A 14,528-nucleotide genomic window follows, 5' to 3' on the forward strand; every position below is an offset into this window, starting at 1 on the left:
AACGCGGTCATGGTTTTGACTCCTAGTGGAAGAACAACAGAATATCGAGCGTATTACGGTGGTTCGTGTTCTACCCTATACTGTAGATCCGCCAGCAGCACTGCTAATAAATGATGCTCACCGCCCGCTGGACAGTCGCTCGGTCGCTCGAGCGAACTTCCCGTCCAGCGGGCGGTGATGATGCTAAAGTTTAACAAATGAGGAACCTTTCTTTTTTTTCAGAGGGAATCCAGGTATAAATCCCGTCCTACTTCAAGCGTTCAAGGCAGGAATGGTCTGGGGGTAAAAACGCCCGGCGAATATCTCTGATCATGCTCAATATGGACTATTAGTATTTTCGCAGAACTGCATTTATAATACTTTCCTTGTATTGAAAGTTCCGAAGGAAAATCTGAAGTCGCTACTTCCGCCATGAACAGAACGTAATGGATTTTTATTTTTTTAAAAAAAGGGGGAAAAAACACGGAAATCCGGACGCTTCTAAAGCGCCAAATGACTTGACACCAGGACTGGATTAAACCACCTGGAGGCCCAGGGGCTAGAAAAAAATATGTGGCCCCTACTGACATCGCCTAATACATTTCTGTAAAAATACAATAGGAAAGTTATGGAATATGTTTCATATTCTTGGTCATATTTTATTTTATGATGATTGTATCTTTTTGAGCGTTTAGATAGTCAGTTGAAATTTTGATCAGAGTGGAGGCCCCTGTCCATCTCGAGGCTCGGGGCTATAGTTTCCCTAAGCCTCTCCCTTCATCCAGCCCTGCTTGACACGCCAGGATTAATTTGTGTTTTTTTTTCTTCAGTAGTGAGGCTGTATTACATGAGACCTATAGTTTAAAGTGAGATCTGAATCCGTGCAATGCGTTCGATGCTGTCCCATCCGGAAATCGAACCGGAGTCTCGTCCACCAAGGATTTACGCGCTAGCTACTAGATCAACCTGCCAGTGACAGCAGGACATTTATGATACTGATATTTATTAGAATCTTTTCTTACTTGTATTTTGCTTATTTCGATTGGATCTTTGCATCGTTAAACAACTGCCAAGATGTTTATGTTTCGTCTATTTTATGGTAGACGGTATACTTAAAGAACTTATGATGTCATATCTTGATAAACTTACACTCGTGTCATTTGTTTCTGTTAAAAATAAATTCCTTCATTCTAGTTTTTGTTTTCATTTGTTTATAACGCTAATTTCCTTGTTGCTCCGCAAACACTTCAGATGGCAGGATAGAAGGTCATGGCTCTAGATTGCCTTTGGCTGTTTCCTCGTGTTACGATCTCATTTATTCATAAAACTGTGCGGTTAGAGCAGCGCGCTTCAAGTTACGGCTCCTGTTTGAAGAATCCACCCAGCCGTAAGTACAATATTCTCTTACCTATTCTTAAATGTTTCTTTCGCAGAATAACGTTACACAGTGTATTTCTGGTGATTATAGCAACATATTTTCTGTCAGTCGATATGACAGCTACTTTCTCCTGCAAGGTCAAGGTCACGTATATCGCGCTATTGATGCCTTACGGAACGCTTGAATTTGTTGATCACACCGATACAACTTCCTGGTATTCGATATTGCCTCTACTTTGCTCTATTTTGACTAATATGCTAATAATAAAATGACTTTAAAGATATAGTTTTGCATATTTCCATAGATTTAACATAGGGAAACACGTGAAATCAAATTTTGTTAAATTGCAAAAGGAAAATATTATTACTTAGCTCTTTTGCAAGATTAGAGAAAATTGAATTAAAGCTCATGCCAGTTAGTGGTGGACAATATCGTACCCGGGGTTTCCTCGGGGTTATTTTCTTCCCTTCCACGTATTTATTCCAACCAGTCGTCTCTTTTAGTTTAACGTGGGACGTAAAGCCAGGGCCAGCGCTACCATACGTGTAATGCATGCATTTGCACGGGGCAGCAAGTTTCAAAGGGATACAAAGTCTGTCATAACTATATTATTTAAAATAAATATTTCTTGTTAAAAACAGACTTCATGATAATGGTAGCTAAATTTACTAAGCTGTCCTTGTCTTTGAATACTACATTCATAAATCAGTTTTAGGTCGAATTAGTTTCAGGTCACGTGGACAGTGCAAGAGCAAATGGTCAAACAAATCCATCATGAATTGATTGTTGTCAAATACAAGTACTCAATTCTCAAACAGTAGCGAACACCTGTTCCATATAGTTAGTTATCACAGTTTCAATACGAAAACTAATTTTGTCTTCGTCACAAACAAGTTTCTTACCATTGGAAGTGCAAACTTTTTTAAAAAATGTTAACAGATGAAGGAATGTCAAGAAATAAAGGCAAAAGAGCTAGTTGCTTGGAATTACAAACTGATATATTGAGATTGAAGCTCAATATCAAATTCTTAAAAAAACAAAAAAAAAATTTCCTCTGCAGGTGTGTTTGCTTTATCTTTCCCTAACATAATAGATTATTTAAAGAAAAAACACACACAACGAGCTTGTATTGGTAGTGTTTGGACCCTTCTGAGTGCGAGTGCACTTTCCATCCCTTAGTTGTTCATCTGGGGTAGGATACTTAAAATCGTGGCGTTTAAAATTGGTTCTTTCTGGAGAAAGTAGACTGCAAATAATACCATTGCATGCGGCGTCGAATTGTCTAGGGCTGGCCTTGCGTAAAACTAAAAGTTTAATTTAAATTCTATTAAATTATAGCAGTGATGCCGCACGTGCCAGTATGTATTCATAGTAATTGATTTGGTAAGTTAGTTGGAATTAGCAGTCGTCCTTTTCAACAGCGAATCTATATGAAACGTGGACCTAACAGTTTAACGTTTGACCCGGACCAGATTACCTACCGGGAATCGAACCCGTGTCTCCATCGCCAGAAGTCTTCCAGTAATTTGAGTTTGTAGTAGACTTGTTCTCAGTACGCTTGACACAATATCTTATTCGACTCTCCACCTTGATGGCTTAGTGGTAGAAGATTCATCTGTGGTTCGAGAGATCGCTGGTTTGATCGCAGGCTGTCACAAGTGTTTTGATAGTAATGATGTGATATTCTAGAATTATGAGAAAATATAACTTTAGAAAGAGTGCTTTTTACCAGAATATCGCAGCTAGCAAATTTACTTTAAAATAACAGAATGCCGAACTATGGATTAAAACAAAATTTAAAAAAGAAGAGTAGTGCATAATCGTAAAGTCACTAAAATAATTAATTCTGCTGTAACATGGTAAATGCTTCAATAACTCTCATTTCGACGTCTTTCAAATTGCCAATCGATTTCCAAACTAGACGAAACCAAGTGGACAAATTTTTGAACTAAGGAACCTCGATGGCTCTAGTACCGGATGGATGTCTAGGCAGAGTAAGCTGGAGCCTAGGAGGTTCCTCCTCGTTCTTACATATTATCGAATAAATTAATTTACAATAATAATAATAATAAATGTGGCGTTTCTGCATTAGAGATTATATATTTTCTTTCTTTGAGTGATGTTGTGTAAACATGTTTTGAATAACGAGCCCTCGTGTTGGCACAACTCAGTGCTGGATTTATAGTCTATAACAATTTGGTTTTGTAAGTTAGAACAAAGTTTAAAGGTCGATTAAAATATAAATTTTACCTCATGCATTTAATCAATGTGTAACAGGAGCAGCTTCAAATTCGGTTAAGCAGAAGCATATTTGGTATTTATGATTTGTTTGTGGTCTGAGGGCAGCGGGGCAATATATTTTAATTAACAGTATAATATATTCATGAAATACATGAAACTTTATGTATATCGGAGAGTGTCTCCTGTCCTCTCCCCCCCCCCCCGAAAACAAAACCTGAAATGACTACTGGTGTGAAGGTCAACTCCAGAAGTATAGCTCATGGCAAAAGTGTGTTAATTTGTTCTGGATAGTTCAAAAATACAACAGTAACCTTTAATACGTGGGGCATGAGTCAATTCCAGCTAGCGTCAAGTGTTTTGTGTGGTCAAACACAGTGTACTTGGATTTTCTCGAGGTTCATTCGTTTCCTCCCACTTTTTTTTCGTTAGATCATTTCGCTTATCACCAGTTTCCCTTAGCCTCGGAGTTCAATCGTGAGACGTTAAACTAAAAATATAACTTTGTATGTGAGAGTCAGAGATTGCTTTCTTGGGACTAAATGGTTAATGTCTTTGCTTTTTGAGCTTTTGAGTGAAAGACCTTGACCTTTGTTCGATACTCTGTAAGCTTACGCATGTTTCGGATTCAATACCAAACTGTAGGCCCACATATTCAAAGTCGGTGCTGAAAATTGATTTTAAACTCAAAGAAAACTCTCTCTCTCAACGAACAACAATTTCAAATAGGAGTGCCACGACTAATTGTCAAGAGTTATTTGAATCACTAAAGAAAAAGAAAAATTAAGAAAAAAACCGCTTATTTATTGCGCACAGCAGACCGATGAATTTCTCCCCACCAGCAAAGCTTCCAGGGACGTCGGAACCGGGAGGGCAAGGTAGCAGCTGCCCCCCCTGAAATTTTCATGGAGAGCAAGATACTCGTTTTGCCCCTCCACTTTCAGACTGTAAAAATATCACATAAAAGTGATTATATGAACTAAATTTTGTTTCTTTATGGTAATGTGAAAAAATTCTCTATTCCAGATTCATCTTTCTCTTTGAGACATGAGAACGGGCGCTTTTTCTCACCCCATATTTGACAAAGATTTAGGAAAAAGAATTGAAAATTCTCTTTCTTTCCATTGGTGTACATTCTCAAAACACTAAATTCTTAAAGAATTGTTAAGTAATCGTAAGTCTGCAATATGGAACGAGTCGTTGAGCGAGATTTTGAAGTTTAAAAAAAAGGTAATAGAAAACATCCACCATGGCAAAAAAAATTATCGCTAATAATGCATACAAGCCCTCTATCAGCAAAAAGAAATTCATTGAAATCGGAGCCGGACATTTGGGTGGTGTCCCTTGTCAGTGTTCTAGATAGGATACATAGTGCAAATTCTTCGTAACTCAATATTCATCTTAGTGCAAAAAGTGGGAACAAAGTATATTTCATGTTACCTTAAATATTTGGACCAGTTTGATTTTCTGAGTCTGATTTATCACTGACATAAAATTTCTTCGGTTTTAAAAAAAAGTTCTCCCTATTTTGTAAATTTTGCTCTTGTATTTACAACAATAGTGTAAGCGTACACGTATAATAATAATAATAATAATAATAATAATAATAATAATAATAATAATAATAGTGCATTATAATTTGCATAATATATTGAACATATTTATACCTAAACAAACAACTGAGAGTTTTAATGCGGCCATCCCTCGGCTAGGGCTAGCTCCTTTCTAATGCAGTGGAATTGAAATTTTCAATTAGACCTACACTATGAATTAAATAAATAAATAAAAATTTCTATAGATCTACTGATCCCTTGTCTTTTGATGCAATATTTTAATGAAAATGAAATGAAATCTTTGAGTTTTACGTCTCACAATTGTGCCGGTTAGACTAAAGAAGACGGTGATGATGAGTAATGAATGAAAATGGTGGAATGAAGAAAGTGGGAGGAAACGGGAGAACCCCGAGAAAACCGACGTACACGGTGTTTGTCCACCACAAAGTTCACTTGGCGGGGGCTGGGATCGAACCAGACCCCCCAAGCACCAGAGGTGAACGCTCTACCACTGAGCCCCCGCGGCCCCCGCAATGTTTTAACATTTGGTATTAACAATGTAATTTATTGAGTGTTCTTTGTAAGCATTCATAACGGTTTCTCTTCTACTAATCTGTACTTCTTAGAAAATATATATTTCTTCTGTTGGTCGAGGCCAGTGGCACGATCCTGTAATCCAGATTTTTTGGAGGATACCTAATTTGGTGGGGAATGGCGTGTACTGTGAAGGGTTGATCTTGCATTATGATCTGTACATCATCCAACCGCAGCAGATTCAAGCTCCAATCATGGTTCGTAATCTACGTTGATAGTAGGCTCCATCCTTTGTAACTCACTCTGGAAGGGACGTAGTACATTCTGCAAGGGGAAATAGGGGAATTCTATATACAAGCACAGTTGCAAATATAGGATATATACACGCACTTGGATGTACGTGTACATATTATTATTATTATTATTATTATTATTATTATTATTATTATTATTATTATTATTATTATTATTATTATTATTATTATTATTATTATTTACTCTGTATTACATAGTGAGAAACAATGATTATTTATTCTCTGTATCACTTTATTAACTACAATACTACAGGGTACAAATGGACTATATTAAATAATACTTTCTCCATCTAGTAGTTTGAGATGTATTTCCAACTGCGAACTATTTCAAACAACTCCATTCAAAAAAGAAAAAAAAATCAGAAGGGGCCGCGGTGGCTCAGTAGTACAGCGTTCACCTCTGGTCCATGGGGTCCTTAGTTTGATCTCAGCTCGCACCAAATGAACTTTATGGTGGACAAAAACAGTGTGCGTGGGTTTCTCGGGATTTTCACATTTCCTCCCACTTTCTTCATTCTACCATTTCATACATTTCTCATCATCATAATCTCCTCTAGCTTAGCCGGCATAATCGTGGGAAGTGAAACTTAGATTTCATTTCATTTCAAAAAACCAGGAGGCAATCGTCTCGCCTTTCTGCCAACCAGGACCTTGGTGTTGCCTATAGACGCAAAATACAAAAATTCATTTTTTTTTTCCTCTGTCGTATCCAAAATGTATCTGCACCTTGTGTGTTAAGTATACATGTTTAAGTGTATATCATTTACTTCTTTCTGCAGAATGGCCAAATGATAGTCGCCGTGCTTTTATTAGGTGTGATCCCGGATAAGTTTCTTAGTAAAACTACAAGGACTGTAACCACATTTTTGGCAATTTCGTAATGCAATTTGAGTTACCTGAGTTATAAAATAGCGAACTACGATCAAGAAAGTACGAGATAATAGTGATGGGAGCAGTCAACTAAAGCCTCCTGATTGGTCATCGTACTTTGTATGATAAAGCCAGAAAATTGATGTTACAGTTAGTAAAGAACTCTTTATCATAATTTGTGACGATTATATAATACTGTGTTTAGAGTTTATTTTTCTAGTTGATAAAATTTATAGTATTTTATAGTTTTCAACTGATAATCCCTCAACCTTTGCTACAGGGCTTTGTACTATGAATTGATACATATGGAATTTGTACTGACTGTTAAGAATACAGTTATGTCAGATATATACTGTTGACGTTTCAATGGTCTTCTAGCACTTCCGGAAACACTAACTAGGTTAAAAAAAAAAACTGGTTTATTCTTTTTTCCTTATGACATTAGAAAGTATTTACATATAAATGTATTCACGGTTTCTTTTCCATGATTTAATATGTATTATTGTAAATTGACCATTAATCAAAAACTGACTTCTTCTTTTTCCAACGGAAAGATTTTTCCCATTTCGAGTGTTAACTCTTTATTCTAGAAGTACAGAGGTTTACAATATCAGACATGAGCTGTCACCTGGGCTTTTACCTTTCAGAGATTGATAAGAAATCAACCCAACACTTTGATCAGCTGTTGTGAATATCTTTCAGAGTTCCTAATGCTCACCAGCTTTCTTTGAAGTAAATTCCCAAGAGTTTAATCTTACTAAATGGCTGTAGACACGACTTAACTGATCTTGTCGGATTAATTTAATTGCTTTATTTTCATCTACGATTTTGAATTCATTTTTTGACACTCTCGGACAGATAGAGGAAACAGTGGGGAAAATCTTCGCCTATACATATAAAGCACGTCCAAGGCGCTCAAAAGTTAGTACTGCTAGTTTTTTCTACTTTTGTAGTGTTAATTATGAATACGTCACTCGTGGTCAAAGCATCAACAAAGAGTATTATTTAGAAAAGATGAAGCGTTTCAAAGAGGCTCTGAGGACTTTGGCCTCAGACCGGACCGGAAGTTTGGAAAAAATAGAATATGGAGTCTGCATCACGATAATGCTTGTCACCATTCGGCGTGCCTCATTAGAGTTTTCGGCAAACAATAAGAACTGTTATACTCTATCCACCGTACTAGCCTAATATGATACCTAAAAACTTCTTTCTATTCCTCAAGAAGAAATCCACTGTCAAAGATTCCGATTTCCAATGCACACAAGACACACTTTCGAATTGTGAAACTAGAATAACTTCCGAAATATGTGAATTCTATATTGAAACAGATCTATAAGCTTAGGCTGCAATAGAGGGTTGACGTGAGAGATGAAACCAGTTCACCTGATCTGATCCATATTCTGTCTCTTACAACCATGAGTCCATGCAGTGTCTTACAATTATTATTACATAGGAATCAATATTTAAACTGAAATTTATTGGACCGCGGTGGCACAATATGCAGTAGTCCATGGTTCGATGCCAGCTTGCGCGTGCACCAATTGGACTTTATGGAGGACAAACACCGTATGTGTTGGTTTTCTCAGGGTTCTCCCTTCTCCCACTTCCTTCACTCCATTTTCATTCATTTCCCATCATTATTATCTCCTTTATCTATAGGGGGAAACAGTGGCGCTGAAACCAAGTTCTAATTCTTACTTCTTCCAGTTTCAGTAGAAGAATAAAGCTGAGATGAAGTCGATTCTTCGGATACTGAATCCATATAAAAAATAACCTGTCTCCTCTATTATCCTTTCCAATCTGAGAATCAACATCAAAAACCGGAAGTAAAAGTAAATTCTACAATTTCCGGTTTCAGTAGAGCTCTAGAATTGCAGATGGAGATTGTTTTGAAGTATTGATCTCGCATCAAAAAAATCTTTCTCGCTATCTATTAACATATTTAATTATTGATGATCAGCGTTGAAACCAGAAATCTTGCTTTCCATCACATACCAGAATAAAGTTCGAAATGAATGTTTCTCTTAACGTTCAATTCATCCCGAAAGGCCGCTTCTTGATATCTGGATATCGTTTTTGCCGTTCAGAAACGGAAGCAGTAAATTTCTACTACTTCTGGCCGAGAGAGAGAGAGAGAAAGAGAGGAATAATTTCCTTAACACGCTAATTCGACTAAAAAAAAAAAAAAAAAAAAAAAAAAAGTTTGTCGTTCTGTTACCACTTCTGTTCAAATGGCGATAAACGTTGGAACCGAATGCGGTTTATTCCTAAAATTTCTGCTTTGAGTAAAGTTAACGGAGGAAATTAAAGCTTTCCTTTTGACACTGAATGTATTTCGAGAAACCAGTTCTCATTATCTGTTTATCTTTGCTGTAATGAGATCAAGGGGCATAATTGTGACACATTAAAATGAAACATTTAATTTCATTTTTCCAAGATCAATATTACTACTGGAGGTAATAAATTTGTACAACTTCCCATTTTAAGAGTTACACAGGTAAAGGTGCTATCATTTTCGTCAGACGCTAAATTTTATTTTTTTTTTTAAAGATATCGTTTTTGTTCTATGGCGATGAACGTTAAAAACGGAAACGATTACTCGACTACTTCAAATTTAAATAGAGCGTTAACAGAGTAGATGGAACCTATTCTTAGAACTCGCAATAGATTAACAAAAATCTACATATCTCTTACTGCTTTCAATGTGTAGAGATCAATATTAAATTCAAAAGGGGTTGATTTACATTCTTTCCGCTTTGAATACATTTAATGAAGGAAATTGAACTTTTTCTTTTGAGCTTGGATCTATTCCGATAAATCAGTCCTTGCTTTTGCTTATCGTTTTTAAACCTGATACTTGTCGACAGATGGATAGACCATAGATGTAGCCGTTCTATAAGTCTTCCGACACTTATACATAGCATAGTTTGAAGTCTAAAAATTCGCTATTCCATTATGGAGACCTAAAAACTTTTTCAGCTGTGGAAGACATGCTGGAAATGATGTATTATGAATGGGGGGGGGGGGCATATGAATCTGGGTAACTCCCCCAAACAGCAAGTACTATTATATTTAGAAGACTGTTTCTTTCTTGACAAACCTCGTGTATTTGCGATCGAAAGGTAAACAAAATACTGTTTATACCAAGACGCTGAAATGGTAAAATCATCGGCTGTGATTAAAAGGAAATCGTAACTGCCCGCTGTAAAGCAAGGATTGACCTACTAACACTTTCGTGTCATCTATTTCCATTAATCGTCCACCTTCTTTGAAGATAATTTTACCACACTACTGCTTTTCCAAACTGGGACACTTTCGTAGAATTGTGGTCTTGTGTAGCGTAGTCTCTAACGCTCTTGCCTACGGTGCGAGCGGTCCCGGATTCGATTTCCGGTGTGCTCACTCGGTCAAAAAAATGTAAATAGCTTTTTCAAGCCAGCCATCCTGAATGAGGTTTTTGTTTACCTTATTCACACCAGGCAAATGCTGGGGTGGTAACTAACTTATAGGTTCCAGGCCGCTTCTTTCTTCCTTCCCTTTTCCCGAATAGTGTGCTCGCCGAGGGACATCATCCCTCATACATAACGGGCTAAATGGTCATAGACGTCGAAAACTCAGAAATCGAAATCCCAAATAATTTCGTATAGTTTTTACTTTTTAATTCTTCCATTGGTAGAAAAGCCTAACCGGTAAAAGACCCATTTATACTGCGTCCCTGTTGCATATACGCGTATTAGTTATGATCGTGAGAACAACAAATCTTAGATCTAAAAGATAAGTGAACTTATGGCATATGGGAGCGCTCTACCAATATTCATGCGTACTATAAATTAAGTTTCCGAAGAATGTATTGAATCCGGGAAAGGATTCTTTTTAGTTATTATTTAAAAGTAGGAAATAGTTTTATATAAACAATGAGAACGAAGTGAATCTGATTCTACGATATCTGTATATGAAACATAAACTACCCGATACGAATATACTAGAATTGTTAAATTAACTTTACATATCGTCAGTCCAATACCGAAACCGCGAATGTGCAAATTTTGCTATTTTTACCTAAGTGTAGTTTCATGTTATTTGGGGCACATAGATTCCAATACCAAAGTCCCATTTGTGAAATATGAGTATATTAGAAGTTATCGTCAGTTCCTAAAACATATACCTAAGTCTATATACTGATTTTTCGGAGTAAGTTGAATATTAAAATGCTTATAACTCAAAATCAAATTTAGCACATTCGCGGTTTTGGCGTTGGATCGACGATATGTAGTAGGTGATAAAGTAAAAATACTATATTAGTACGCTGCAATAAGGACAGTGCACACAGAAAGGTCTGAAAATATTGTCACTACTAAAAAGACGGGCAAAATGTAAACTGATCTAACATAAGGACATTCAACCTTCCAACGGGACCTTTTCCGGACAAAATGCGACGTAACCATATTTAAAGCATAATAAAACTTTTAATTAAAAGTTTCATTTTATTTCTCAGTAACAGCTTTAGGTGATACATATTCAGACCGAAAGATATTTCAAATACTCTGCTCTCTATGAACAGTATCTAAGGTGTGACATACAGAGCAGAAGAAAACTAAGAGAAAGGAAGAAATAGAAAAAAATATCAAAATGAATATTCTTTTAGGCTTCCTAGATAGGCTTTTCTAGAAAATGTATAGAGAGTCCCCAGTGGCGTATCCTATCCCAGTGGGGTATTTAAGGGGAGAACTTCTGGACTTAAGCCCTCCGAAATTTTATTTACTATTTTAAAGTAAATGAAATATCTTGCAGAATTTTCACATTTTCAGCAATAAAGTTAGCAAAGCCACATCCGAAACAAAATCGTAAATATGCCTCTGAACATGCCGAAAGTTTTTAGATCCTAAAATTCAAAGCGTTGCTGTACCAAAACTTATCACGTTTAAAAGCGTATACTCTCTAGTGATGAAAAGTATAACTGCAAGGCTGCATGCAGGTTTTTGTTTCAAAATTAGAGGTCTGGAAACGTAGAATATTTTGAGCTTGTCAATCGGCAACAATGGAACTCGAGCGAAGTTATTTTCATGCGATAATCTTTTATGATTTTAAGTACAGTTTAACTCAAAAGCACTGACATGATCGTTTAAGAAAATGTTTCATGTACTGTCCTTTCACGCGCTACAATTTTTAATTAGGTTGCGGAATTTGTTCCTTGAAGATAATAGATAGTATGCACCACGCCAGTCCATAGGCCATGTTGGAGGGGATCAAAGGTCAATCTCCTAGCAGATCATGCCTAAGTGTAAGCGTATTTACACACGATAACGGCAATGCCGGTGGAAGCCCCCCTTGATTTGTCGTACTAACGACGTAGGAACAGAAAATTCAATGCATGAAAGCTGTGCGTTCATCCATTATTGACTGTGTGTCATTTAGAAGATGCTTTTTTACACACTACATAAGAAATTACGGAAAGACGATGCAAAATTTTTAAATTACTATCAGATGTCTACACAAAATTTTGATTTTCTAATAGAAAGAATTGGAAATCATATTCAGCGCCAGAATATAGAAGTGAGACCCTGTATTCCACCAACAGAAATGTTGGTAGTTGCTATAAGGCAAATCTATTATTATTATTATTATTATTATTATTATTATTATTATTATTATTATTATTATTATTATTATTAAACTCTAATAAAATTGACTGACTGACTGATTCATGACGGAAATTCTAACCCACTTCCAGCAGAGGTATCTGCGCTTTTTTTCGGTCAGTTTTAATGACAAAAAAATAAGTTCAAGGATCGAATTCTAAAGTCGCGAAAAAGCCACAAAAATTCTCTCCCGAATTTGGATTGTTTTTTTTTTGTTTGTTTGCTTTATTTTTACTTTTATTTTTTAAAGACCTTGGGGAGCATTTTAGGGTCATCTATTTTTTCCCAATATGCATATTTTCGAGTTAGAGGGTTATTTTATTTCTTGATCGTCGTTTGCGGTAATTTTGAATCCTCATGCGGGCAAAACTAACCCTTCAATCCAAAAAGACTTGAATAAAGAATGATCCCAGCGAATGTATTTTGTTGCTTAGTTTTATTCATTCGATCACATTCTATCCTCATTGAATCACGAAAAATCCTGACCCTCTAACTCACTTTTTTTTTTTTTTTTTTTGCTAGATGTCTAGGGAAGAAGCCCTTCTGCTTGAACGTAGGTAAGTTATTAACAACAATAATGTTAGTAGCAGTAGTAGTATTAATTGATAGCGTTTTTTAAAAAGGCTTACATTCTGAAAAAGCTTACCACCGTTTAAATTACACATTTACCATATTTCTCTGACTTTGCCAGAAACTGAGTTTGCACTGTAAACAATTACGGTCACATTTACTGACCGATTACTGTCAATCCTGGCGGCCAACTGATTACTCTAAAATTTACGATATAACTGTAAAATTTATGGTTATAGGCCATTAAAAATGGCGTATTTATGCCCTATTACCATAACTTTAATACCGTAAATTTCAGGGTAATCGGTTGGCAGTTAGAATTAACTGAATCGGTCAGTAAATGTGCCCGCAATTGTTTACAGTGTGGAATCAGCTTTCAATATTGTGCCCTTTAAAACACAATGAAATTAGTAAATTGAGGCAAAATATCGGACATATTTTAGTGATTTTTGTAGACGTACGTGTGTTTAATAGAACTATCATACTTGTAAAGAATGAAGATTTTTAAATATGCTACAGAAAAGCTTATTCGTATGTTAGCGTGCTTTGAATTGGGGAGACATAAGTTGAATTTTCACGTGGTTTGAGTTTTATCCTAGTTGTAAATTTAGACCTTAGAAAGAGATGATGCTAAAACATATTGGGCCTTATGCAGTTCTGACGCATGATTAGTGCCATGCTAAAGAGTTCAACTAACATATGTTTCCTGCAGTAGTCAGGCCTTTAGTATGACGCTAATCATACGTCAAAACTACTTTGCATAAGGCCCACTTAATTTAATTTAGAGCGTGTGCAATTGTTTGATATGCTTATGGCTTCGGATTGAATCTTGAATTTTGAGGAAGGGGACCACATAATAGAAGTTTTGGCTTGGAAGTAAAAAGAATAATAAATAAATAAATAAAGCTCTCGTGCACTCAAGGACCCTTCTCATGCAGTCACTGAGTGATGTGACTTAGTTGCGTCACTGCTTGTGAAAAGGCAGGCAACCGACAGTAGATACCGAGGGTTCTTGTTCTTTTGTCCCCCTTCCCCTTTATATTGCCCATGCTATGAATGGTGTTGCCAGGAGAGACAGAAATACATGGAACACACAGAAACGCACATATAGTCATTCATGGTTCAAGATTTCAGTGTCCATTCGGCGACTATCCGGTCCATATAGTTGGTAGAAGCATTTCCACCGTCTCAAGTTATTCCATTTTTATTTTTTTTTGGACTGATCCTTAAAGGTTGGCTGCTCCTGATAGAGAATGTCGCAGTCTTCAATTATGGAGGCTGTTCGACTTTTATTTTAACTAGCTACAATTTATTTCACTTTTTAAGAGAATTAGGCCAGATTGTTCCGACTTCCGGAGCAATTTTTACATATTTAGAACTGAATGCTTTTAATTGAGTGAGTTCCCTGGGTTCCGAAGATGCTGACATGAAGGAGGATATTTTAGGTTCCCCG

The 14,528-nt window shown here is 36.3% G+C and overlaps 1 protein-coding gene across 1 annotated transcript in view; it reads left to right on the plus strand.

Moving 5' to 3' along the window:
• Positions 1-1,200: 1,200 nt before the first annotated feature.
• LOC145680815 (hemolymph lipopolysaccharide-binding protein-like) overlaps positions 1,201-14,528 on the plus strand; it is a 94,309-nt gene continuing 80,981 nt past the window's right edge. Inside the window, exon 1 of the mRNA XM_081751892.1 lies at positions 1,201-1,366. Coding sequence (XP_081608018.1) covers positions 1,249-1,366 — 118 coding nt within the window. The 5' untranslated portion in view covers positions 1,201-1,248. The remainder of the gene's footprint in view (positions 1,367-14,528) is intronic.

The sequence above is a fragment of the Thermobia domestica genome, chromosome 3, assembly GCF_964235325.1.
Source record: "Thermobia domestica chromosome 3, izTheDome1.hap1.1, whole genome shotgun sequence".
NCBI lineage: Eukaryota > Metazoa > Arthropoda > Insecta > Zygentoma > Lepismatidae > Thermobia > Thermobia domestica.